We start from the raw sequence: 27170 nt of genomic DNA, 5'->3' as shown, positions 1-27170 counted from the left end.
GAAACGGAAAAATCAACTAGGTGAGCCTCTGCTCGATTTCGATCACGCAGAAGTTTCACATGCTGTAACAGCACAAAAGCAAACAAAGGAAAGGCAATTAAAAGAGAGTAGAGGATTTTTGTTTAGCAGATATTTTTGATTATGGATTGCTTTGGATCTGAAATAAAAACAGCGGCTAGCACAAACGCGCGTGTGCATTCCTTTTGCGCCACTATTCGATCACAGTATTGATGTTCAGGGTTTGTTCTCGTTCATCGTAGATACACTTTGCAAAATTTACCTGAAACGAAGAAAAGAACAAAAAATACGTTACACATAAGCAAAGCAGCGTCAGGAAACATTCCAACTTACATGGTAGCAAATCTTTTTGGCAATCTCCTCATTTTGGCAGCGCACACGCGGCCTTTTCACCATTTCCGGTGCGCTGGGTGTGAGCGATGATTTCGACGGGAGCGATAGACAGAACTCGATGTAGGTTACGGGTTTCCGGGTTCCACCACTCGAACGGCCCGATCCATGGGAAGCTTGCTGCTCCTGCGGTTGCACCGTTAGCGGTTGACAGGAGATGATCTCGCTCATCGGATAGTTGAACACGATCATCGTCGTTTCGTCGTTCTTCGAAAAGCCCCACACATTTTCGGCCGACACCAGTAGGCGCATCTTCGAGTCCTTCGTATCGAGCAGGCACGGTTCGTACGCCATAAACTGTTCGGCAAAGTTGCGCTTGTTGATCAGGAACAGGTACTGCTGGCCGTTGCTTTGGAGGTATGAGTACGGTGGCAACAGTCCACCGGGAGCACCGGTCACCGTGCGCGGTGGGCGTTTTCGCTCCGGCAGGATGCGGTTCGAACCTTTGCTCTGTTCGCGCACCGCATTCGCCGTCTCGGAGGCCAGATCCAGCACACCGATAACGGGCTTCGTTACCGTACCGACCAAACCCTTTCCGAGCCCGGTTATGAACCCGGACAAACCGTCCGATGCCGTACCCTGGTACGTGTGCTTCACGATGCTCGTCACGCCGCCCAGCAACCCGAACGTGAAGCCTCGGAAACCGGCCACCAGATGATCGCCGGTCGTTCCACTACCACTGCCACCGGACACGTCCAGTATACGTTGGCGTGTTTCCACATGCTCGTCGTCAAACACAACCTTCCCGAGCCCGTCGGAGATGGTTTCCGTCAGCTTGGCGGTCGAGTTGGAGATACCGTGCGTGACGTTTTTCACCAGCGATGAGATGGACCCTTCTAGCAGCAGTCCGGAGAATCCCTCCGAAAGATCGTTCGCAAAACCGAGCGGATTGCCGAGAAAGTCCACACTGCCGAGTATGGAGGCGGCTTGCCATTTCAGCTCCTGCTTGTAGTGCGCCTTGATCGCGCTCAGGTACGCATCCATCGTTTCGAAATGATATTTGTGCGCAAACTGTTCGAAGTTGATGACCGCATCTTCAAACTTGATGAAGGTAAAGCCGAGGTTGCGCTTGATCTCGGCAAACTCGGCCGTCAGTTTGCTGGCGGTGACAAAGCTTAACCGTATTTGGGCCGGTATGATGCGCAGATCACCGAAGTAGTATCGCTTCACGTTACTGTCCAGCACCTTGTAGACGATCTTCTGCGCTTCGTAGTCGGTTTCGTCCGGCAGTGTCGTCGGATCGACGGTCGTTTTGGCGAACCCGAAAAACTTTACCAAACGCAAAAACAATCGCTCCTCCAGGTACACCACCACCGGCCGTATGCTTACGATGAAATGTTCGAAAATGACCGCGTTCGTGTTGGGCGATGGGAGTTGCTTGACATTCAGCTGCAATGAGGAGCTTGTCCCGGAGCCCTGGCTCTCTTGCGAACTACCGATCGTGTACAGCATAATCGGACAGGACGTTTCGAACAGCTGGTTGTCGATCTGCATATCACCGACCGAGAAGTCGAGCGAGTTAACTGCGGGCGTACGGATACACTCCATGTGTATGTTTTCCAGCGTCACGTACGCAAGCTCTTCGCACGGTTGGTTCGATATAAGCGACAAACCGATGCCCTTGCGCAGCTTTAGCTGCACGTGGTACTCCTGAATGTCCTTCCCGGACTGGGTGCCCGCATCGGACGATACGCTGCGGCCACTGTTGAATATGTGCGACACATGCTTCCAGCTCGAATCGAGCGTTAGCTCACCACGTCCACCCGCCTTCACGTCGCGTATTTGAATCGATTTGATCGGTCCATCCATACGGTACGAAACGGACAGACAGCCGGAACCGGGCCGTAACTTCTGCCGTTCGATCGCCTGCTCGTACGGTACACCGCACTGTGTGAGCACTTTTGTGTCGGACACACACATCCCGAGCACCGCCTCCGATCCGGCCCGAAGCCCGAAGAAACCACCGCGCGCCTGTACGCACATGTTCGAATGTTCGCACATTAGCCGACCGTCTTCGGTGAAGTGCCAGGTTTGAGTGGAACGACGCTGCCGGTTGGCTGGCCGTACGACGAGCGCAATGTATTGCATCGGTTGGGGCGGTTTCTCGAGATCCAGCACGTACCGCGGCTGCTTACGACCCGGTTCACTTGGTGGCGAGGTGCCTTCGTGTTCGAGCTGCTTTTCATTGTTCATGCGCCACAGCTGGGACCGATCGCCGGCCTGCTTGCGAACCAGTGCCACCCGGCCATCGATCACGCCGAGGACGAGCTGCTGCGAGCGCACCTCAAACCGACCATCCTCCTCGAGCCCCGTCTCGAACGTTTGGCTGAAGGCAATGTAAATAAAGTTTTCGTACATGAGCCGGAACGGTTCGAACCCATCTAGCCGACAGTTGGAATAATCACCACCGGGTGCTTCAAGCTGTAGATAGGGCGCACCCGTCGGTTCGTCTAATACGTACGCGATCGAACACTGCGGGCGTACAATCGTCTTAAACGTTGCCTTCATATCCGCCTGCGAGAAGGTGATCGGAACGTGCGAATAATTGTCCAACCGGATCGGTGGTGGTAGCGCTTGTGCATCGCTAAAGATCATAAAATACGTCGCACCGTGCAGTATCGTTTCCAGGCGCAAGAAATGCATCGCACCATTCATGTTGCGGATGTTTATGTACAGACTTAGCCCGGTGCTGGTGATTGGGACGCCACCCGACCACTGACACTCCGGCACTTCGGGCAACCGAACGCACAGCTCGTGTTCCCGCTCCAACCGAGGCCAATGGAACGGAATGTGACAGCCCGGTACGGCTTCGATATACGCCGCCGACGAGGACGATCGGCTCATAGCCGGATCGTACACGGTCGTACTTTCGACGAGACATTTCTGCAACACCTGCAGTGTGTAGCTGCTTCGGTTGTACAGCTGATAGCGGGGTGAAAAGGTAACGATCGAAGTCTGGCCGTATTTCCCTCTCGCTCGCCGTACCTCAATACCGATGATGAACGTGTCCGCAGGGCCACGAAGCTGCCGATGTTGTGTGCCCTGTTCCAGCTTGAACGGTTGGCACCAGTTCGGGCTGCCACCGAAACGACGCCCCAGCCGCATCGTCACACTGCCCGAACAGCCCGGATCACTGAACGCAAACATGAACGGTGTAATCATGCGCGCTTCTTCATTTTCGCAAAACTGCCCCGCACACTCGGTGTCGAGATCATCCTGACGGAACACCAACGGCAGTCCGGTACGATTCACCAACCAGTAGGGTGCGCCGATCGATATCTGAACGCCACGCCCCCGCACGACCACGATCGTGGCTGATAGCTTCAACATTCGGCCGCCCATATCGAATAGACGCACATCGAGCGTGGTGGAACCGTACGTACCGGCCGGAATCGTAATCTGTCCCGCGTTCGGGTAACTGTCGAGCGTAAGCGACAGTGCGATCGGTTGCTCAATGTCCACCTCGGTAATGCGGGCCGTTTCCGACGAAGAAATTCGCCCGTGACTGCCGGATGGCAATCGGTACAGTAAATCGCACGGCAACAGATTGTGGATGCGCATAGGTGGAAAGATCGTAATGACGTGCCCGGGCAGGTGGATCACGTCCTTGCTCGGGTACGGTTCCTTCCGTATTGCCAGCAACATTTTGCACGTTTTGTCACGCGGGCCACGGCAGCTTCGAAGCTCCTGATATATCTCACCCGGTTCGATCGCATCCACCCACTGGATGCCACGGTCGGTGAACTGGTAACCACCGTGTGCTAACGTTTTTGGAATGTCAAACCGCTGCAGCAACGTCCAGCCATCGCTCGAGCTGCTGGCTTGTGAACCGGGCACGGGTGAAGGTGCGGACGGTGTGAGCGAGTTCATTGCATCTTCGAGGGCCGCACCGAGTAGGGGCCGGAAGTACAGCACGGCGTGCACGTGCGTCAATGGTACGTGCAGTAGCTCGTTCGAATGCAGTATAGCCGTCTTGGTTTCGGGCCAGTGGCGTATATTAAGGTGACCGAACAGATGTTCCATCTTGACCAACACCGGCGAGTCCAGCTTGTTGATTAGCTTCAGCGCCGATCGAACACTGATCAGCTTCTGGGCTGATCCTTCCATCGTAACGCCGAACACTATACGGGCGCGCGGTGTTTGTGAATAGTCCGTTACCGCAGCATTGCACAGGTCGGGTCTCGCATGCCGGAAGTAGGTACCAACTCGGTCTACCGACACAGGACCTACCTCCTGCCAACCTTCCACTCGCACCGCTATCTGATGGAGGTTCATCTTGTGACTGTCCCGGTGGCGTGCTTTATTACGAGTGCCGTAAGAAAACGTCGCTACACCGCCCGGTTCTACCAACGTCCAGCTAGCCTCCAGTGGAACATTTGGCAACGAACCCACAATACCTCCTCGACCGCGCGTCGACGATGTAAGCTCGGAAGAAATTAATGTCGTGTACCACAACCGTACACCAGTATCGTTCTTGATCGCGAACGGAATAAATGGAGCCCGCTGTCGATAACTAGCAGTGGTTGAGGTTGTGCCGGGGCCGTTCGTTTTACCGTTCGCGCCATCCGATTCTACGTAATAATCCTGCATCCAGTTATCCTTCACAAGTGCAAACAGTTCGATTAGCGTGCTGGTGATGTTTAACCGAAGCGTGTCGTTACTTTCCACACGCATGTTTAACCGATTGCCACCACCCAAACCGACGGGTGCTTCCGTGTCGATCGCCAAACTGTAGCCCCATTTCGCTTCTAGCTTCCACGATTCAATCATCGGTTCCCAGCCGCTCAGCACGCGATTGTAATAGTCCACCGCAAATACACCCGCCATACGGCCCGCATTGTAACCGGAAAATGTAACTGCAAGAGCATCCACACCCATCGCCACGTTCGGATCGGATGTCGGTGGATCCGGTACGACCGGCAAATGGCTTCCGTGCAATTGTCCAAGTTCCTGTCGAAGGTCGAGTTTGCTTAGTGAAAGTTCCACCAATGGTACATCAGCATCGCGACAATCGTCAATAACGCAGATCGAAATGCACGGTGACTTCAACTCAATAGCACTGATATTTAGCGTGCCAGATGATCCAGTCTTTCCAACACCAGCGCCACTGCCCGTACTACCCACGCTGTTGCTGTGCATGAGCCCACGTTCGTCGTGTCTTCTTGGTTCCTTGTTCTGTGTCAACCAAAGAGCTGCTTCGTCAAGCTGATAGCTGCAACGTTCCAACGCAACCAGACAATCGTCTCGTCGAAAGCCAAGATGAACCAACTTTTCCACTGCTCTCGAGTTCACAGTAACCCTACCACCAGCACCAGAATCCATAATTCCACTTTTCCAACCACTGCCGTCGCTTGTTCTACGATCTTGCAGCTGCTGCTGTTGCTGTTGCTCGTGATCGCGAGCATTTTTCGTCTGCTTCGGTAACGATTCCAACATTTGCCGAAACATTCGTACATCGTGATAAGACAGGCGAATGCACAGTTGCTTCTGCATTTGAATCTAGAATAAGACCATTGGAAAGTGGATTACTATAACTGCGTACTACACAGTTGGTTGCATTTTGAACCATACCTCCAATACACCCTTCTTTACGTCCATATTGATTGTAACTGGATCGATGATGGACAGTGCCGTACGTTCCTCCGCACCCAATATGCAGGAGAACACTTCCAAGTTATTCAGATTGATTGATAACGTTTTATTCACCTCGAACGGACGGTACGAAACAACTGTTGTGCTCTGCAAGTTGTAAAAGAATAGATACACCATAAAGTACTGCAATCCATTTAGAAATAATATTGTACTTACCTTCAATATAACAGCATTCGTGTCGTACTGATCGGTTTTCTCCACAAACACAAGCTCCGAGTCAGTTATGTTAAGCTTCAGCTCCATACGGTTGTCTTCTACGGGCGTTGGAACCCTTTGAACAGCATTTCGCAGCCCTGCATCGATAGACCGATCGGTACCCCATTGCATCATACCACCAATACCCTCGATGCCATCCACCAACATCGGCAAGGGCGGTGGGGGATCTTCCTGCTGCAGTATGAAGTCCCGTGCATTCTCCAACCAATCCAAAATGGCCATCAGACGCATATTATTCAGTAGGATAGTAAATTTAGTCAGATCCTTACGCCTTCGGCTGTGTATTTCCGCCTGCACTAGCTCCGTGCCCGGTTCGCCCCGTATCGGTTGTAGAATGTTTGGGAAAACATTCAGCACTTCGCTGCTTCCGGTACGTGGCCTACCGGCATATGCTTTAACAGGACATTCGCACTCCTCGGGCAGGAATCTCGTATCGATTAGTTGAATTTCCTGCGAAACTAGATCGATGTCTTGTGCACCATCGCTAAAACAATCAACCAATAGTTTCGATTTGATAAAATTCACACACGCCAAAGGTTTCGTGCCATAGCAATCATCGTCGATTGTTTCTACCAATCGTACGGATACGTCGAGCAGTTCGAGATTGATGGAAAGGTTCTTCCACACCTCTTCCTGCATATCCTGTGCATCCACCGCGTTTAGGCTAAGGGTGCTGTTGGGAATGGAGAAGGCGCGTAGGTACAGCTCATCGATTGTTTCGCCGAGATTGTGCGAAAGAAAGCCCCGTATCAAACGGTATTGCTGCAGATCCAACAACGCATCCAGCTTTGACAGCTTTCCGTGGACGGTTATGTCCGGAACTGGAAGAAGAAAGCAATAATGGTATAATATACGAAAAAAAAGCTATTACTATCACTTACCGAAATGACTGTTCAATGAATCCAAATTCCTTTCGACCTCCAGCTTAAGATGACATTTCTCTTTTAGCAAACTGGGACCCTTTTTCACCAACCGGTATCCCTTCATATCGATTCCACCGCCACCAGTAGTCGGGGGCACCGTAACGAACGGTTCCTCCGGTTCCGCTTCCATGCGTGCGGCAAAAATGTCCGTATGAAATAGGTTTACGTGCATCACATCAAGCACCTCACGATCTCCGGCGCTCAGGCGGAACTCATTCGTTAGTGTAAATTCACCCAAATCAGCCACAATTACTTGATCACTGTTGTAGCTCATCGGCAGCAGGATGATCGGTGCTCCCGCATTGATCGATAGACCGAGCTGCGTCGGACGCTGATTGTGATAGGCACGAACGTCTGAAGGTTTGATCTTTCGCATCATAGGCTGCGAGAAATTAATTGAAAAACAATTAGTAAGTTGATTGATTAAAAACAAAACCGTGAATACTCACCGTTTGTAGATGTGAAAATTCTTTAAAAAACAGTTGTATCTCTGCGATAAACCGCTTCGTGTGAATATATCGCACCGACGACATCGTAATCGTAAGCTGCGCATCTTTCTGCAGGCCTCTGACCGTACCTTTTGCTGCATCCCTTACGTACATAAAGCTGAGGGCCTCGCTACCGGTCGTCATAAACTTTTCCCTGTACAACGTCCCGTACGGTGTGAGATCGCTCAGCGTTATTGAACCAAGGCTACCCTCGACCTGCTTCGCCTGGCCACGTTTCGAAATCGTTAGCTGCGCATTGGACACGTTAGCTTTTGCGATTTCACTTGTCGGTTTTGCCAACACCAAGCTTAACGAACGAACCGATATTTCTAGCTTAGACTGCCCGGTAACGCCTTGTACTCCGAACGATTCATTGGGAACAGCTCCCGTTACACCATCGGTGCCTTCTTTATGACGGGCTCCATCTTCCCGCCCTTCGCTGAATTGAGATGCTGGCGGCAACTTGTCGGAGCTGGATGATCCGTCCGTGTCGTCCGACAAAAGGCCGAAAAAATCCAACAACACGAACCAACTTTCCACGGATACGATCAAATCGAGGCTGTTAAAATCGATCAAACTGGACTGCTGCAGAGAACCAAACTGAGTGGCAAACGTCGGGCAGGTCGGATCCACCAGCACGGAGCTATAGATGACTAGATTTTCTTCCGGTTTCAGGCGTGATCCCGTGTGCGGTCTGTGCACCGACGGCGACGGTGGAGGTGTATCGGGACAAAGGGATTTATTCGTGGCGAGGAAAGAAAATCCCATCCTATCCTCCAGGTTCGTTGGTAGCGAATTTGGTAACCCGTCACCCATACCAAGCAACAAACCGACGGGATTCGGGCACGAATGGGAAGCGAACGAGGATGCGGTGTATCGTTCGTTCGAGTCACGTTCGGCGGATGTTACTACCATGTAGCGATTTTTCGCTGTATCGGACTGCAGTAAATCTTCCATCAGGAGGGATCGTAGCGAAATTTTAACATGTGTTTCGTACTGGTTGCGCTTGTCGAAGTCGACGCAGAAGTCTCGGAACGATATCTGCACCAACGCTTCGCTACGGTTCCCATTTAGCTGAATAATAAACGCGGGCAGCTCAAAGTGGACCCGTACACTGATTGAGGCTGATGCACCGGCCGCCGGTGTGCGTTGATCCAGACTCGACTGATAGAACAATCCTTGCCGGGCTTTTGACGGCAATGGGAAGGTGTGAAAAGCAAGCGATTCCTCTGCTATTTCTGTTACTTTTTCTAGTGTCGTCGGTACTTCGCTCGGTGGGCGAACAAGATCTTTGGGTATCTTGAACAGATTATCGATTGTCTCTAGCAATTGTTCATACTGCTGACGTTTCAGTGATAACCGGAGTGGCTTCACCACGCAACCAACTATTCGAAACCCATCACCTTCCTCATCCGTGCACATCTGCTCACTGCTATGTTCGCGACAAATCTCCAAGCTGAAGATCGTATCATGAATGATCGGAATGGCATTTTCCTTGCACGAATAAAACTCTTCCGCCCGTGGCAATCCAGCAAACCGGAACCCTTTCCGGTTGGTCGTATCGAGCGAGTAAAGGTTTATGTTCCGGAAATCAATCTTGTAGCGATCCAGATTCGACGTCGCACTGTGCCTCCCAACACCACCTGCCCCGATTCCATCACCCGCTATACTATCGATAAATTCCGTTGAATCTTCCTTTGCAAAACGTATCCTACTGCTAGCGGTATTGTTGTGACCCTCCGTTGCTCCATCCGTCGGTTCGTAAATGCCGTCCAGATCACTAAGATTGCAATCGATCGAAGTACGATCGGCACCACTGAGCAAAAATCCTCCACACAGCTCTTCCTGCGCGCTAGGCGGAGGAGTCGAGAGATTCACTACGATACGTTCCTGGGAGGAAGAAGGCGATGCTCCAGTAGTCTCCTGATCCGTATTGCTGATGGTGATCCGTCCAAGATGTGCTACAAGTACCTGTGGGCTACTGCTGCTTCTGGGAAGGATGAGCACTGGCGTATCAAGCGTGATGTCTACCTTTAGAGTATAGTCCGAGTTTAGCAATACATCCTGTGTTCTTGACAGAGACACCGTTCGCTGACGGCGTACACGCCTCGGAGAAGCATAGATACTTTCCGGGCGACTGCCCGCAAGGTCTGATCGAGATTGCACCAATCCAAGCGCCATGTCCGTGGCTTTCTCACGGATCGAACGTGCTAGGTTCTTCAGGTAATGCTTAAACTCTGTAGCGCACCAGCTAAGCTCTTGCATAAAGCGAGCACAGTGAATAAACCACACCGAGGCCATCTTCACGCGAATGTCAATGCAAGCGTGCAGGTCTTTCGAAACGCAGAACGAAAGTGCTTGTCTCTCCTCATGCATTCCATCGTCCGTTGTGGTGTGATGGTCGGTACGCTTTGGTCCCATTCCCGTACCGTACACCTCCTGCGCCAGTGACGTCATCAAATCCGGTCCAGCCGAATCAGCGGCATCAAAGCGTGCTGGTGGTACATTGTTGGCCGCCTCCGTAAGCGGATCTTTGCCGACCGAAAGTATGCGCTGATGGTTTACTCCTTCCGGCGTTAGGTCCAACACTTGCAAACCTCCTAGAGATCCCTCAACGGTGATGTCACTGCCAAGCGTAGCATGAATTTTTGCCTCCGACATCGTAAACGTGCCAACTTTGCGTCCGACTAGGTAATTGTCACGTATGAGTGCCCGCAGTACAAGCACGTTAAGGCGATGAAAATCAAACGTTATTTCAAGACGCACCGGTGCGGGCGGAGTATCGCTTGAAGACGAAACTGACGATCGGCGAGTTGTGTTGGAAGCGGCTATTTGCGATGGATGATTACTAGCTGACTGGTTCGGAAGCAATTTATCCGCATCGTCTTCTGGAACTTTATCACCACCATTCCACGCTCCACCGGTCTGGTCTGGTGGCGCTGGAACCGGTACCGGTATGACTCGTTTAATAAAGCCCAACAGTTCAACGATTGTTTCTTGGTTAGCTGAAAACGAGACACAAACACAAAACAGGATTCGTTTAACGACAATTATCGCATAACTTTGCATAGGCTTTCCCTTACCAATAATGTCCAAGTTGTTGAACTGAATGTTTGCCACCTGCAGTTTATCTTCCGGCCGTTCGGCGGTAACGAACACAATCTCCACCGTGATCAGCGCATCTAGATCGCCCAATGTGGCCGCATTCCATGTGGGAGAAGTGGCTGTTTTGTTTTACAACGTTCGCACACATACAGGTACACACACGCACACATCGTTCAAGAGCAAGGGGAAAGGAATTGGGTGGTGTGGAGAAGGGGAGGAGGAGATCGTATTTTGTTTTTATGTGTAAGCGCAATAAGAACAAACCGATAGAACAAATTAAAACGCGCGTAACGACAAAAAAAACCGATAACAAACCAAAATAACGGCCAGTGACCAGAGCACAGCAACACACGCAAATGGGTCATTGAATTTTTCATCCCGGGTTGGTCCAATAATGTAACACATGAGAAGATAAGAAAAAAATGAACAAGAAAAGAAAAATAATGTAGTTTATGCGGGCATGCATTAATAAAAAAGCGTAAAACAATGAGCTTCGAGTAGAAAGGATGGATTCAGTTAGGTATTCAACTTAATTTGTGGCGACAGAACGGATAGCCAATTTATCAAAAGTGGTAATGTTGTAATATGTAAACAAATCGTGGAAAATTGTCTGATAACTAAAGAACCATCACCAATTAAGTTAAAGCGCTGATGTGCCTTTAAAAGCTTTCAGTTTTATCCTTCCTTAATGCTTCTCCGTGATCGGAAGTCGATATCCGTACGGGATGATTGTAATGAATTTAGATCGTCGAATGAGACAATACATTAATAATTCGAATTATTTACAGTGTAACAAACTATTCATCTATAAAAGACAGCAATTAATACTAAATCGAAAAAATGGCGAGAATAATCTACTAAGGTGCGATCGCAATATGAGAACACTCTGTTCTGTTCACTCTGTTTACCTCGCTGCAAATTGCTTAGCGCCTTCGAAATCGTTAATGGGCTTGTTGGTCGACGGTATTCCATGTGCGGATCGGGTGGTGATGCCGGTGAGCAGGGAGAGCATGGTTCACTCTGCCGTAAACTTCCGGACAAACTGTCCATGCTGCAAAAGATATAAGACGGTCAATTAAAAGGTAATTTTGCATAACTGCAAACATCACTTACCCAACGTGTCGATGGCTGGCTATCAGTAGTTCGAAATCCTGTCCAAACGATTGCATCGCATCGACCAGCAACAAACCGTGCACGGACAGTGTAAGGCTAATATCTTCCGGCCGTTGGCTGTAACCGGCTTTCACACCAGAAACCTGCAGCTCGGCTACACTTCGACCGCGCGATTGCACCTCAAGCGACATCTGATCGATGGTGAACTGAAACACGACTATATTGGTGGTAGATTCCTTATCAAGCGCACCCGATGACGTGCTCGCATGACTTGCCTCCTCATCGTTTGCACCGAGTGTCATCGTACTGGCTTGTTTGGAGTTTGTCGCCGTTCCTAAGGTACGATCTACCTCATCCGATGCGGTTGGTTGTGCAGATGCTGGTTGGTTCCACGGTCCTGGATTCAATTGACCGGCTTTGCTAAGCTTGTTCACCAGCGTCAAAATGGAGGACACTTTGTACTCGTTGATGTGTGCGTTCAGCTTCGGAAGCGTGCCGGACAGCGTTAGACTAGGGTACTGTGGATCGCTCGTATACACCACGCGTCGTTCCACTTGCAGCACGATACTAAACCTATCAAGAACGTGCAAGTTCGAGGTGGTTTTTAAGCTAGCCGCCGTCCAGCGTTCTTTGGCATGACAAACCAGCACTTGCAGATCGGTCAGCTGAAGGTGATAACGATCGTACAGACGCTGGTAAAGCTGATACTCATCCAGCGCATCGCCGATCGCGGTTGCTGTAACAATCCCGCCCGCACGATCACTGCCCAGCTCCGGCACCTCCGAAAACGCACTCACTAATGTGGGTGAATTTGTGGTGCTCGCTTCCGAACCGGGTGGCGTAGAGCACGGGGTCATAAATGCGTCGTCTTCCTCATTTTCCGTCTGTATGTCGGGGGATATATCGCGCTTTCCTCCGAAAAAGCCCATTGCGCTGGTCTTTGATGCTACCGATGCCCTAGCTGCTGACGATGCACCTGGCGCCTCCGTATTGTTCGCGTTGTTTGCCGAACTAAAGCCATTCTCACCGTTGGTCAGCTGTAGGCGGCCAAAATCCACCACCACAATTGTGCTGTTGATGCGGTCACTAAAATTGTCCACAAAGATAATTTGTGGTGCAGATATGTCAAATTCCAACGTCCATGTTTTACGCTCACTTAGATGGCCTTCGATAATGTAGTTCCAGTTCTTCATCAGCTCCTGCTTGGTTTTGTTCTTCATATCCTCGAGCCTTCGCCTGGCGTCATACTGTTGATGTGGTTTGGCCAGGAAATCTATCAACCATCGGACAGCATCCATGTTGTACACTATGTCGAGTGATTCGGATTTCACCATCAAACGGTAATCGGTATCGTATGAAAGAGGTTTCCTTTCGTACTGTAGCTGAAAGATCGGTTCACCCGCACTTGCATCGGCTGGAAGCGATGTCGTACTGAGACGACCTGACGATCGAGTGCTGAGTGGTGTCGTACTGGTGGACCCACTGCTCGCGGGGCCTTTCACATTAAGTTCATCTTTTTGTTGCGGTTTTACCAGATCGGGAAACTGCGAGTTAGGCGTGAGACGATCCTTGATCAGTATCGAACCTAGCGAAAGCCCAACATAATGGGAACCACTGCGTGGCCTTGACTCCACATCCATCTTCAGGTCTTGAAACAGAAATTGCAGCTTTGGAGCCATCTCGAGCGAACTGCAAAAGTCCAGCGTACCGCGTTTAAGAATGAAGTTAAACTTCCCGAACACAGCGTCACGTTTGAGCAGCGAATTGGATTCCACCGAACCGGCTAGCGCGTCTAAAATTTCATCCTCAAAGCTACTGACGGGACTCAGTTCTCCATCGTTTCCCCAGTAGGAACTACCATCCGGATTACCCGTCAGTGCTAACTGTTGCCCAGTCGTCTCATCAGACGGATTTTGCCCCGGGAAATTTTGGATTGCCCCGTTTGCGTCATCGTCTCCCGTGCCTGGCGGTGTTCGCTGCTGTTCCGACACTTCAGTACTATTATTATTGTTGTTGTTCTTATTGCTGTACCACCACTGAGGGAAATAGTGCACCAACATCGATTTACCCGCCGCGGCTGTGGACGGCGAGCTGACGTTGATTTTCTCCAACTTTGGCATTTGCATCATGCACACGTCTCGCAGCAACCGTAACTCATCGAACGTACGATCACGCTCTATACGATCCTTAAACTGTTTGTTCGCACTCGACAGTACCTCGTTCGGGTTAGCGACGATCCGCATATATATTCGAATGTACTGTATGTTTTCCTTTGCTATCACGTACGGATCGGTCCCGAGCTGCCTACAGAGCCCGTGGCAACGGACGGCGTAACGCCACCAATCGCGAGCACTCTCACCAACCGGCGTAATCGGTCGCTGCAGCTTAAACCTACGAAAGCGTGCAATATCATCCAGCCCGCGGACACACTGCATCATTTGATTGTATTGTATCTGTAAAAGAGCATGGTGATACCATAAATTGCTGGATTGTTGCTTGAATAGTTTGCCAACCGAACGGTACTTACATCACTAAGCGCTATCTTAATTTCTTCCCAAATGAGATCACAAACCAACCGCGGTCGGCTACGCGTTCTCAGCGGTGTTTCACTTCGATCTCGCCGTAGCTGTGCACGGACACTGATCGGGCTGATCATATGTACCGGTTCGTGCTGTGCCCGCGGGTCCCAGTACACGGAAAAATTGGTCAGTTCTACCAGCTTGAAGGTGACATGCTGCGTGGTCCAGTTTGCCGTCTTGCCCGGTGTCCAACTAGCGTCACAGCTCTGTGCCGACAGTGAATCGATCTTGATACCGCAGGCAAAGTGTTGGTTCGGCACCGTCAACCCATCCTCGTACCGCACATGAATGCCGTTTACGGTGAGCTGCAGGTTTTCGATAATGTTCGTCACCAGTGTCGTACCGTAGTTGAGCCATCCAGTGTAGGACGACGCATAATAACTACCCTCGGTGACGGGTGTTTCCCGTTGAGCGCGCCATTTCGCCTCTAATCGATCGAGGGAAGCTACTTTAAGGTCGAGCTCGGTTTGCTGTTCCACCTCCGCGTTCCAGTCCTGCTCGAGATCGATCGGACCACAGGTGACCTGCACATTATCGATGTACAGACACCAGGAAGCAGTACGGAACGCACGTACCGGTACGGTTAGCTTCACCTTGCCGATCGAGCCGCTGACGATCTGTAGCGGTAGACCGAAGTGTCGCAGTGCATCTTTACGCAAGGGCAAATTTTCCAACTCCACCTGACCTACAAGAGAGAAGAGATTGAGAGATGATAAGTAAATCTACAGATTCATAGATGATCACAGGATATTCTTCCTAAAACTGCAAGGACGATTCTGTAACTCAGATGAAGTGATGGAAGTCCGCCAGAAAGCTATGGGCTTGGGTAGGCTAAGAACTGCAAAGTTACAGTACGAAATTAGTCAGAACTCAAACCAAAAAAGAATTCGTGCTTAATGAAGATATTCAAAGGGATTTAATTACCGCTACTATTCATTCAAATGAAATATTACTGTATCCTATTGATGGACTGCTCTACTTCACGGCACAATATTTTGCCAAATATTTGTATAAGTACTTCACCAAAAGTATTCGAGAACTTTTCAAATCATATATATATACTATATATATCATATCATATACTATAGTATATGTAACAAATTATGTATTTTTTTCCTAAAATACCACTTTCTCTCTATCTCAGAAAATCTGTGGCGCTTTCATTTATTCATTACAAACCCAACACAGTTCCACATGAGTCATCACATGCGGTGGATGATTAACTGTGGGGTGGACAACCTACAACTCGATGGATTAGAGAGGGTGTGTTACAATGTTGCACCTTTTTGGTACTCATCAACACAAACAAATAAGTTGACATATGTGTAACATATCGAAAAAAGGGTCGTAACAAAACTGATAAGAACGATGATAAGTTCCAGTAATATATGAATATGATTAGCAAAACCACATGTCGTATCACATGCCGTTCGTTGAATATATCGTATCTTATCATCTGAAAGAGTTATCCAAGGAGAATTCAGGGTATTGACGAAAAGTTAAATTTGTTTTATCCAAAAAAGAAAATTCTTGGCCATGAAGGTTAACAAAAAATTATATGAAAACAACCTCATTAGAATGGAATGCCCTCAATGGAGTTTAACCTCTAAGCCCTCCCGAATGCAACAGGTAGTGTCGTTCGCAAAATTAATCATGGTACACCGGTACACCGTGAGCTACGAATCATTGAGGGCTTTGCAAACTGCCTTACGATCGTAGAGAGGGAAAGGGATGTTTACGCGTTTTAGAGGTTTCTTCATTGAATGGACTATGGTCGGCAGCAATTACGGAGTATGGTTTGCTGTTTCGTTTATGGAAGGCTGTTACATAACCCTGACCATCAACAGACACCCCCCTTCGCATTCAGTGTTGGTTGGTCATCTACCGGTATTGAGAGTTTCCATTTCGGTTGCGCGTTTTCATTTTCCTTCGTGTCCCATGGTAACGGTAGTGGCGGGGTTGCGATCCGTAATTGCAGTTGCGTTTAACGTTGGCTCTCGCTTGCTCTCAATGCTCGATACCTGATTCTGTTCCGTTTTTTGGAAAACAATGCCGGAACATGGTAACACACACACATGTGTGTAGACGAAAAGGAAATCAGTGCGTATTCGACAAAGCAGGCGAACCTAAAATTCATTGATCGTGTGGTTTGAATGGTTCGGAACGGATGACCATCGTGTGAGCGTTTTCAAGCGTGTAGAAACCGACACTTGGCAACCTTTGCACCCTCAAACAGAAATCTTGCGCTAGACGTCGTAGTAGACGCGGCGTAGAAATGAAAGCGATGGCATCATCGCTGTGGATGATGCAGTCAAGGGATGTTGTTGCTTGTGTTGCTTCGGGCCATCGTCGGACTAGGAGCGAGCGATAGATGCTCGGTTGCTCGACTTACCCGATAGCAGCGCAATTGTCAGCTGGGCGGTGTTGAGATTTTCCACATACTTCCCGAGGTAGTTGTTCAACACCCAGGCAATTAGTTCCCGCAGCATGCTGGTGCGATCGGTGCGGGCATTGGTACTGCACCGCAATTACAACGAAATAATAAACAACGAACTTTACTACGCACTGGCGCGCCAAAAGCACACTCACACACGCACACACGCACTTGTCCTTTGGGCTGAACCTTCCAAAACGGACGATGGGACACACAACTGTATTATAATGCACTTCCTTTATTTACAATGCGTAAGCTTTCCACTGGTGCTCGTTTAACTAGCTATGATTTCGTTTGCAAAATTCACTCACTCCGTCGTAGCTTATGTAACTCGCGCTTCTGGGCTATTTCCGTGGGCCAATCATTTCAGCACATTTGTTGATTGCTTTTTATCGCCACTAGTTGGAGTTTACCTTCCTGAAACAAATGTTTCAACTCGAAAATACCCACACACGATAGTGCAAAACTCCCAACATGACGCATGGAACTTTGGCTCTAAAAGTGCACGCACCGTTTTAGTCTTTCCTCCTACGCGGAATGAAGCGAATACCAACAATGACCACTGGGACGCATCGATACTGGCAGCTGTCAGCTGTTTGTCTAGTGTGCGTGTCAACGGGTATCGCCCAAGCTTAACACAGCAAAGGTGCGAGCACAAGATTGCTACCACTGCCATATTCACGATTCAGGATAAAGAAAACAAATCCGGTTGTTACTAAAATGCATTCGAATGAAGGATTTTGCATTATAATTGATTGTGAAACGGTGCAGGGAGGGCTATCCTGTGCTTAAGAACGAATTGGTGGTCATTTATTTTCCACCAAGATTAGTTCAATAATCATCATACCATTGCGCAAATGCACACCGGGCGGTAGAGTACTCCCTTATTTTTGTATGTCAAACGAGCAGCACAGCGGGCATCCCTACCATAACAACACCTGGCTGTCACTTTGAGGCCCGGAAAATAATCGGCTTCGATTTTTTCACCATACGCTGTAGGAAAAAAGTTAAATTTCTTCTATTAAAATTGTTAAGAAAACTACCAGTTTGTGTCTCAGTAAACACTTTCATTACAGTCTAGTCTTGGCGAAACACTTTATTCTGCAATTTTCACGTTGGTGGTAAGTTATTCCGAAGTTTGGAATGATGCTAGTAAGCGGTACTATTCCATTGCGACATTGGCGCAAGGAAAAGTAATTCCTTGCACGGTTGTGGCGGATTACAATGGATACAGCACAGATAATTTAGTGTTATGGTAATAGCCGGTGAGAAAAGTAATTAATGTAACTTCCAACAGGAGATGGAGCAGCAATGCGTGGATATGTCTCAACCTATGTTGACCATGCCGAACGACTCAATAGCAACCGGTGTTCATACTCCCCTTCAAGGCGTTTCTAAAAAGGCTGCCCGCAACAAGAAAATGGCAAAACATGCGGAATGTTCCGTGCCGATCGAGGAAGCACTCAAAACGGAACTTACCACGAACAACATGAAAACACCTATATCGGTACTGCAGGAACTGCTCAGTCGCCGTGGCATTACACCGCAGTATGATCTCATACAGGTGGAGGGAGCAGTGCACGAACCTACCTTCCGATATCGTGTATCGTATAAAGATAAAGATGGTAAGTATGGGGATAAAGATGGAAGAGATTTATCGTCTCTCACGTGCTCAAATCGCTTCCAATTTCGAAAGCGATACTTACCGAACGAACGGGAATTTAATACATCTTTTATTTCCAGCAATGGGAACGGGAAAATCCAAAAAGGAAGCCAAACATGCTGCAGCCAAAGCACTAATAGAGAAGCTAACTGGATCGACTTTTAACGATTATCCCGGTGCATATATAGCTGACGAAAAGCCGGAGTAAGTCAGTTCAGCGATGCATTACACACACTAAAGATAACTGATCGTACCACTTTCGTTCTCATTTTCCAACGTTTGTTAATGCGCACCGACCATCGCCAACAGTGTAACCAACGAGGAGGAACCAACGGGAAACCCGATCGGTTGGTTGCAGGAAATGTGTATGGCACGGCGTTGGGCACCACCAATGTACAAGACGGAAACGGAAAAGGGTCTACCGCACGAGCGCCAGTTCACGATAGCGTGCGTGGTAAAGCAGTACCAGGAGGTGGGTGAGGGCAAAAGCAAAAAGATCGCGAAGCGACAAGCGGCTCAAAAGATGTGGCAGCGGCTGCAGGATCAACCGTTGGAATCAAGCCAGATGATGGGGCTGTTGGACGAGGACGGTAATGAAGAGGTAAGTTTACGGTGCTGGGGGTTATAACGGCCCGGAAGAGCGTGAAAAACGGCAGTCAACCGATGTGTGTTTTATGTTACTTCAGTTATACATGCTGACTAATTGGAAATTGACGTTTGTTTGGCTCTGTATTTCAGCTACGCCCAACTAGCATTGCTCCGCGATATGCTGGCCTCATGGATGTTTCCATACCAACACTCACGAAATGCCAGAGCCACAATGTTTCTCAGTTCCATAAGGCCCTTAAATCGCGCATGGGCGAAACCTTGCAGCAGCTTCAGGTGTGACCAAATGTCTTTATTGCAATGATCAAATTGGTAATTTAGACTTTAACAAAACTCTATCATTTCTTTCTCGTTTCTAGAGTCTTAGTATGTACGATAGAACACTCGATCATATGCATTTGCTAGCCGAAATAGCTAAGGAACAACGGTTCAAGGTGACGTACGTGGATATCGACGAGAAATCGTTCAACGGTATGTTCCAATGTTTGGTGCAGCTGTCCACGATGCCGGTGGCAGTGTGCCACGGTAGCGCCTATACGGTTGAAGAGGCTCATGTGATGGCAGCCCGAAATTCGCTCGAGTATCTGAAGATAATGACCAAATCCTAAATGGTAAATGAGACAGCGACATAATGGGAAAGAATCTTGTTATTAACATTTGTTTGCTTCTTTCCAGTATCGATATTTCTCAGGAAACTTGAACGACTTTTGGTCCTTTGCTGGTCTTGAACCGATCGGCAAATTCCGGTTGGGCTGAACATACCCACCGGAAACATTGTGTTGGATATTATGTTCACAGGAACATCGAGAAGCTGGAAATTTAATTTGTTACCGTAACATACAAACAACACGTCTTAGCTTCATCCTGTTTGATCGTTTTTGTTACAGTTTGGAATTAGTTTTTCATCCTATACGTTTGCATCCATTGCGGGTTCTTAAGCGCTGGTGGGATATGGTCATTCCTTTCTATTGATTTTGATACTTTCCATCCTTTGGGAATAATTTATTTTGAAGACCGTAATCTACTAATAGTTTGCTCTTTTGCTTTAATTGTGTATTTATTGTGTTTTATGACATTAAGCTTTTTGTTTAATTGTATTTAATATTTGCAAATATTTATGAACCAAAGCGTACTGTAAATTTATGAATGAAAACTATTAGAATACTAAACATAATTCGTAGGCATGTTGAAATCATTGTCAAAAAACAACCCCTATTTACTTTGGCTGTAGGAAAATGAAATCTAATCTAAAAACAATCTGTAAACGAAATCGTGTAACCGATCGGGTCAAATTCAGACAAGAATACCCGTGAACGAGAATTAATCGAATGTTGCCCACGTTACTCTCCCATTCTGGGACTCACACTGAGGGAACACAGTGGCAGCTAGCATTGCGAGTAACTTTTGAACATTATTTGAATTGTCTGCCGAAGATTAAGGTCAAATGATAAAATATATGTGCAAAGGATGCCCCAAAAAAGGTAGGTTATTGATAATTATACAGAAAATGTGTATTTTATATAATTAATAATGTTCTTTATTCACAGTTTTATATCACATTTCGTGTGGCAATACTGAGAGAAACACGTGCTTTGCAGTGTCATCATTGCAACGGAAAAGCAACATGAAACATTGTGGAATTTGTGCATATTGTGTTCAACCGTCACAGCAAAAGGTCGAAGTTATAGTGATATTGGGACGGTGACCCACATACCCACATGCGAAAACATTTCGATGATAAATGATAAACAATGGATTTGTTTGTTCTACCTTCTTTGGCGAATGGCGCTTCACTCTGTCATATACGGAATCCGAAAAACAGCCACAGTGATGCTAATATTGGCCTATTTTAACGAAGAACCCCAATGTTTCGGCCATACATTATAACTAAATTTATGCGTCACATTGAAAAGGATAATGTAGTGTTTATAAAATTTCGAGAAGATTTGTTTTCTCCACAACCTCCTGTTCTTCTCTTGTGCAAATTTACACGGTCTAGTAGAGGGCTCCCTTATTTTTTTACATAAAATACGCGATCGGTTTAAAGGCAGAACAGAATCCTCAGAATCCGTCACTCCAACAGACAAATAAGAATTCGCAGTAACGTTTCCACTGAGACTACCGATCGGTCGCGCTTTAATCTGACTATCAAAATAGTATTTTTAATAAGCGAAAATCGACAAAAGTTTTAAAAATAAATATGAGACGTTCAAATATAAAGAGAAAGTCGTGTCTAATGACCTTAAGCACTTCAAGTGTTCATTAGCTGTCAACGGATGAATGGGGACTGTAGCCATTCTGTTTACCGCGAATGGCCATCCCTACCATAACAACACCTGGTTGTCACTCGGACACCCGGAAAATATTCGGTTTCGATTTTTTCGCCATACGCTGCAGGCAAAAGGGAACTTTATCTATTAAAAGTTGTAAGAAATCGCCCGCCTTGCGTCTCAGTGAATAATTACAACAAACGAGTTTGGTTAATCGCTTTACGCTGTAGAAATTACGTTGACGGTAAGTTAAACCGATTTCTGGAAAAAAGGATAATGGCGGTACAGTGGTCCTATATATTCCTGGTATCATTATGGCGGATGACAATGAAGAGGCAAAGAGGGCTAGCAAAAGAGTTCATATGACAAAAGAAACCATTTTTCCTTCCAACAGGACATGGAGCAGCAATGCTTGGGAATGTCTCAACTAATGCTGACCATGCCGAACGATCCACCGGTCGGCGTTGCTAGCCCCCATCAAGGGTTTCCGAAAAGGGCGGCTCGCAATAAGAAAACGGTCAAGAATGTGGAACGTACTGTACCGATCGAGGAAGCACTAAAGTCGGAACTGGAAAACGGTACCACGAACAACATGAAAACGCCTATATCGGTGTTGCAGGAGCTGCTTAGCCGCCGAGGCATTACACCGCAGTACGACTTAATACAGGTGGAGGGAACCGTACACGAACCAGCCTTCCGGTACCGCGTGTCGTATCAGGATAAAGACGGTAACAATTGTTTTCCTTAGCACGGTGAACCGGTTAAGCACATAATCGTTCCTTTTTATTTCCAGCAATGGGTACGGGAAAATCCAAAAAAGAAGCAAAACAAGCGGCTGCCAAAGCGTTGATAGAAAAGCTGATGGGATCTGTGTATTACGATCAACATGATCGTACGATCCTGAACGGTTTGAAGCACGAGTAAGCGGTTATAGTGATGCGTTGCTTTTTGTCCTCCAAATTCCTAACTTATTGTTCGTATACCAAATAGTGCCGCAAATGTGCAAACCATCGGCAACAGCCGGGTACCCACCAACGAGGAAGAACCAACGGGAAATCCGATCGGCTGGCTGCAGGAAATGTGTATGGCACGGCGATGGCCGCCGCCAACGTACGAAACGGAAACGGAGAAAGGTCTTCCGCACGAGCGCCAGTTCACGATAGCGTGCGTGGTACTAAAGTTCCGAGAGGTGGGCGAAGGCAAAAGCAAGAAAGTCGCCAAACGACAAGCTGCCCAAAAGATGTGGCAACGGCTGCAGGATCAACCGTGGGAACCGAACCAATTGGAAGAGGACGGCAATGAAGAGGTATGTTTAAGGCTGACTTCTGATGAAATGTCTGGTCTAGCAAGGTTACAATAATTAGGTCGGTGTGTTAGTGTGTGTGCAGGTATCCTTTTTTTCTCACACCTAGAATACGGCATGAAAACACGTGCGACAACTTGTTCACACATCGTATGTGCTGCCTAATCGCTCGATATATCGAGTATTAAATTTTTAAATGGTTTATGTTGTATTATTTGGTTGTTTGGTGTTTTGTTCTGTATTCTAGATACATCGGTACCAAGGGGTAAAGGATGGCTGCACACCAACACTCACGACAAGCCAGAGCCAAAAGGTGTCCCAGTTCCATAAAGCACTTAAGTCGCGCACGGGCGAAAATTTGCAACAGCTGCAGGTGTGGTGGAGCTATATGTTCTTATATTTCGATGGAAACATAAGCTATTCCTTACATTGAAATGATCGTCTCGAAATTTGAGCACACGAATCTAACACTCTAATTTGTTCTTTTTGTAAGTCTCTTAATATATACGATCGAGCACAGGATTTCGTCGATATTCTGGACGAAATTGCTAAGGAGCAACGGTTCGAGGTGACGTACGTGGATATCGACGAGAAGTCATTCAACGATAAATTCCAGTGTTTGGTTCAGTTGTCTACGATGCCGGTGGCTGTGTGCTATGGCAGCGGTACGACGGTTCCAGAAGCGCATGCTAGAGCCGCCCAACATTCGCTCGAGTATCTGAGGATAATGACCAAATGCTAAATGGTACGTAATGTTGTGAGCGTATATAATGGAAAGGAATCTTTATAAATAAAATTTTCTTCTTTGCAGGATCGATATGTTTACTATATTGAAAGCCCCCGGAATTACTTTGGCCTTTGCTGGGTGTGAGTGGTTGGTCATGTTCAACAGGCCTTCAACGCCTGTTAACATCGCTACATCTCGACGCGAGGACTAGAAAAGTTCACACGAGCACCGAAAAGGTGGGATTTGATTTTGTTTTGATTTTGGGGATACACACACAAACACATGTTTGATCGATCATGTGCGATCATTTTTGTTACATTTTTTGTTTGTTCGTCAGCACAGGCTGGCATGTCAATTTTACACTTGTTTTTGATACTTTGACATATGGACAACATTTATTAAGTTGATTAATTTTCGATTTGTTTAATAATGAATTTACCAAGATTGCTTTATTTTATGCTTAACCTTTTTTTTTTGGTGTACTGTAATTGGGTTGATAAAAGTTAGACTCTTGAAGATAAGTTGGATACGGATTGATAAGAAAATGGTTATAATGCGTACCAATCTGTAAAACAATCGGTAAACGAAATTGTGTAATTGGCCGGTGACCGTTTTATGGCCTTTATAAACGGGATAGATTTGAAATTGTGTGTTACTCTCAGGTTGAACAGCAACACAACAAACAAACAATACTTTACATGGAACTTGTGGAATTTGGTTTCCAATTCCAAACATTGAAGTAAATGAAAATGGGTAACAACATGTTGCACAAACTAATATGCACCATTAAACATAAACCTTCAGACAGTAGAGATCATGTAGGTTTTGGTGTGCAAAATTGAAATCGATCGAATGATAGTTGAACAGTGTAGTGTTTTGTTGTGTTTTGTATCTAAACGGGTGGCTAGTCCCGAGCCTCAAAACAGTAATTACCGCTTCCAAAAAGGCATTATTGTTGCCGATCGTGAACCGACCGAATAGGATCTTTGTATCCGGAACAGCTAGCAGCTATGAACGTGAAGTTCCGTCTTTAGTGACAGCCAGAGGTACGCATAAGTGACCACGGCTATTTCCAGCTGCTTTCTGTCTCATGTTTGGGGTGACAAAACAACCGTTGAGCGGTGTAAGCGGGTCGATCGTGGTTACTTCCACGTACCTATGAAACGATGCAGTAGTTATATATTTGAATACCACCGAAACTATGGTTTTACGTTACGTTTCTTTTTTCTTATCTTGTTTTTTTTCCTAAATTTAAAACTGTTCGAATCTATATTACGTGAAATTGTGAGCACCAGGGAAGTTTAACGGTATATACGGTTTTTTTTTATATTACAATCTGTAAATGGATTAAAATAACACTTCTACCTTCTAATTCTTAACACGTAACACACATTCTGCAAATGTGTAAAGAGCCATGTTTTTTGCGAAAGTTTTCTGTACTTATTATCTTTATATGCACTAATTTAAAAATATTATTCTTAACTAATTCGGGGCGGTAAGCCCTTTTTATTTTCTCAAAAATCCGGATGGGATTTTGGTCCGGTATGGGATTTGAAGACCCAAATCCTGCTGCAATTTTTGCAAACTAAATGCTGATAATAAAACGCAACAACCGTGTTCAGGCAGGGCTTGAATAAAACAACTACATCTTATCTGCTACTATAGCTACCACCACAGTATCATCTGCATCACGCTAATTTAAATTAAGTATAACGAATCAGCAGAAACGGTGAACCAAACATAAAAGCTTTTTTCAAACAGTGTGTGTATAACGTCCGATGCTTGTTGGAAAATGGGCATTAATTTAATGCATAGTATAGAGATAGTGTCGTTGATTGGATAAAATAAACACACATAACTATCGATATGGACAATGGAGGAATAAATGTTGGAAAGAAAAGAAAATTTAATACACCGAATAGAATATACTTATAGGTATCCCAGACAAGATAAAACGAAAGTAATTAAAATATTGTACATTTGTATATGTTTTCTCATAGAATATGAAGAAACAATATTTTTATTCGTATTTCTTTTGGAGATCCATACCTAAACTATAAAACCTACGGATTCTGTAGTATTTGAAACCCGACTCCTGCTTTCGATTCCAATGGTGAGTTTGGTTCAGATGCTCCTAGATTTGAATAGGAATCCGGATGGATCCCAGTAATTTATCTGAATCTACTTGCCCAACACTAGTTACCATCCGGAAGATCGTTTATCAAACGACTTTTTTCGATCCGTAATGTCTACATTCAAAACCACGCGCGATGACATCTACGACCATTTTGACATTTGTAGGTATGTTGAGCGCAATGCAAACGTCAACACTATACCGGCACAAACACGCACGGTTCTTACCTACGCAAACAGTAAACCAAACGGATCGTAACATTTTATTCAGTGCACCTGTGTGATCAATTACATTTTCCACCAGCATGGACTACAGCAAGCGTGTAGATATGATAGCAACCTATAGTGTGCCACCCACTTATCATCCCCCGGTAACTTTAAGCGAGCTGGCCAAAAGCACAGACTATCCGAACATGAACTCGGTGCAATATCGCCTAACGGAAGCGGTTCCATTGCCGGATAAGAAGCTTCCCCCGTTTCTCGATCTGGCGACCGTCAACGAGGCGGGAAACGTTATCGTAGCTGGCAATAATTACACCGGTCGGCTGTGGGACGGTGCCTTCTGTGGATGGCAAAAGGTGGAGGATCTTTTCCAGGAGGAGAAAGTAACCTTCAGCAAGCAATGTGATGCGATCATAACGGCGCTAGCCTACACAATGGACGACGCTTTGGTAACGATTTGTTAGCGAAAGCTAGCTTAGGTAGTTCGCTCAAATAATCTCTATGGATTACTGTTTTTTCGTCCTTTAGTTTCTTCTGGGCAATGATAAAGGGTCGATCGAACTGTGGTCCACGGGGAACGCCGTTCGCGGGCCGGGTCTTTACCTGGTAGACAAACAGAACCAGCATATTGGAGTGATCACGGCGCTGGACAAGTTCCAAAGCACCGAGCGTACCGTAATTTCCGGCTCGATGGACGGATGCATCATACTGTGGGATTCCAGTCAGGGCGATTTGCAATCGACCACCAGGTTGCAGCATGCTCATCTCGGTGCAATCACCTCTATTGCCACCGATTCCAGCCAGGATTCGTTAGCCGTCAGCTGTTCGAACGATCGGTCCGCATTGATGTGGGACTTCCGGGAGCTAAAACCGGGTGTGGCGCTGTACGAAAAGCATGATGTCCCGTTCACCACCATCCGGTGGTGTAGTGACAGTGACTGGAACCGGTTGGTGGCTATTGGGGATGAAGCGGGACGCGTGTACTTTATCGATACACGGCAACCGAACGTTTTCCTCGAGACGTTGGAGTGTTTCGACAGGAAGGTTCACAAAATATCATTCCACAGGTATGTAAGCGAACGAAAGTAATGCCCTTAACCATTTAATTATATCCTTTTCTTTCCAACACGCAGGAAACACTTTGCCGTGCTGGGGAATACACCCGAGGTTAAATTCTATAACAACAAATCGAAAGAGATTCGCATGGAGAACAGTGCCTCCAACTATGTGCGTGATATTATTTGGGGTGAAACGAACGGCGACGGCATTTCCTGCACATTGATCGGATGGGACAGTTATACTAAACAGCTATCACTTAATGAATGATG

General features: G+C 47.0%; 3 protein-coding genes across 3 annotated transcripts; 2 read left to right on the top strand and 1 right to left on the bottom strand.

Moving 5' to 3' along the window:
• Nucleotides 1–211: 211 nt before the first annotated feature.
• LOC128713466 (intermembrane lipid transfer protein Vps13D) lies at nucleotides 212–16973 on the bottom strand. Its single transcript, XM_053808327.1, has 11 exons — nucleotides 16877–16973; nucleotides 14433–15169; nucleotides 11906–14358; nucleotides 11701–11843; nucleotides 10771–10911; nucleotides 7649–10692; nucleotides 7158–7581; nucleotides 6217–7097; nucleotides 5980–6147; nucleotides 352–5907; nucleotides 212–280 (listed from the first exon to the last, which is right to left on the bottom strand). Exons 1-11 carry the CDS (start codon nucleotides 16971–16973, stop codon nucleotides 212–214), a joined length of 13713 nt encoding a protein of 4570 aa, XP_053664302.1.
• A 1245-nt stretch (nucleotides 16974–18218) lies between these two features.
• Nucleotides 18219–23502, top strand: LOC128716403 (RISC-loading complex subunit tarbp2). The gene is made up of 7 exons (XM_053811323.1): nucleotides 18219–18543; nucleotides 18662–18761; nucleotides 22040–22185; nucleotides 22251–22377; nucleotides 22448–22797; nucleotides 23024–23133; nucleotides 23254–23502. Exons 1-7 carry the CDS (start codon nucleotides 18219–18221, stop codon nucleotides 23500–23502), a joined length of 1407 nt encoding a protein of 468 aa, XP_053667298.1.
• Nucleotides 23503–25925: 2423 nt separating this feature from the next.
• Nucleotides 25926–27168, top strand: LOC128716400 (methylosome protein 50-like). Its single transcript, XM_053811320.1, has 3 exons — nucleotides 25926–26291; nucleotides 26371–26909; nucleotides 26976–27168. The coding sequence occupies exons 1-3, from the start codon at nucleotides 25926–25928 to the stop codon at nucleotides 27166–27168; spliced, it is 1098 nt and encodes a 365-aa protein (XP_053667295.1).
• The last annotated feature ends 2 nt before the right edge of the window (nucleotides 27169–27170 follow it).

The sequence above is a fragment of the Anopheles marshallii genome, chromosome 3 (genome assembly GCF_943734725.1).
Source record: "Anopheles marshallii chromosome 3, idAnoMarsDA_429_01, whole genome shotgun sequence".
Classification (NCBI taxonomy): domain Eukaryota; kingdom Metazoa; phylum Arthropoda; class Insecta; order Diptera; family Culicidae; genus Anopheles; species Anopheles marshallii.
This window is presented reverse-complemented; position numbering and strand designations above follow the sequence as displayed.

Coding starts and splice junctions, on each gene's coding strand:
- LOC128713466 (XM_053808327.1), bottom strand. CDS start 16,973: ATGCTGCGGGAACTAATTGCCTGGGTGTTGAACAACTACCTCGGGAAG. Junction 10,912..11,700: donor GCTAAGCAATTTGCAGCGAG/GTAAACAGAGTG, acceptor AAAACAAAACAG/CCACTTCTCCCACATGGAAT. Junction 281..351: donor CCAAAAAGATTTGCTACCAT/GTAAGTTGGAAT, acceptor TCTTCGTTTCAG/GTAAATTTTGCAAAGTGTAT.
- LOC128716403 (XM_053811323.1), top strand. CDS start 18,219: ATGGAGCAGCAATGCGTGGATATGTCTCAACCTATGTTGACCATGCCG. Junction 18,762..22,039: donor TTTAACGATTATCCCGGTGC/ATATATAGCTGA, acceptor GGAAAACGGTAC/CACGAACAACATGAAAACGC. Junction 22,186..22,250: donor GTCGTATCAGGATAAAGACG/GTAACAATTGTT, acceptor TTTTATTTCCAG/CAATGGGTACGGGAAAATCC.
- LOC128716400 (XM_053811320.1), top strand. CDS start 25,926: ATGGACTACAGCAAGCGTGTAGATATGATAGCAACCTATAGTGTGCCA. Junction 26,292..26,370: donor ACACAATGGACGACGCTTTG/GTAACGATTTGT, acceptor TTCGTCCTTTAG/TTTCTTCTGGGCAATGATAA. Junction 26,910..26,975: donor CACAAAATATCATTCCACAG/GTATGTAAGCGA, acceptor TCCAACACGCAG/GAAACACTTTGCCGTGCTGG.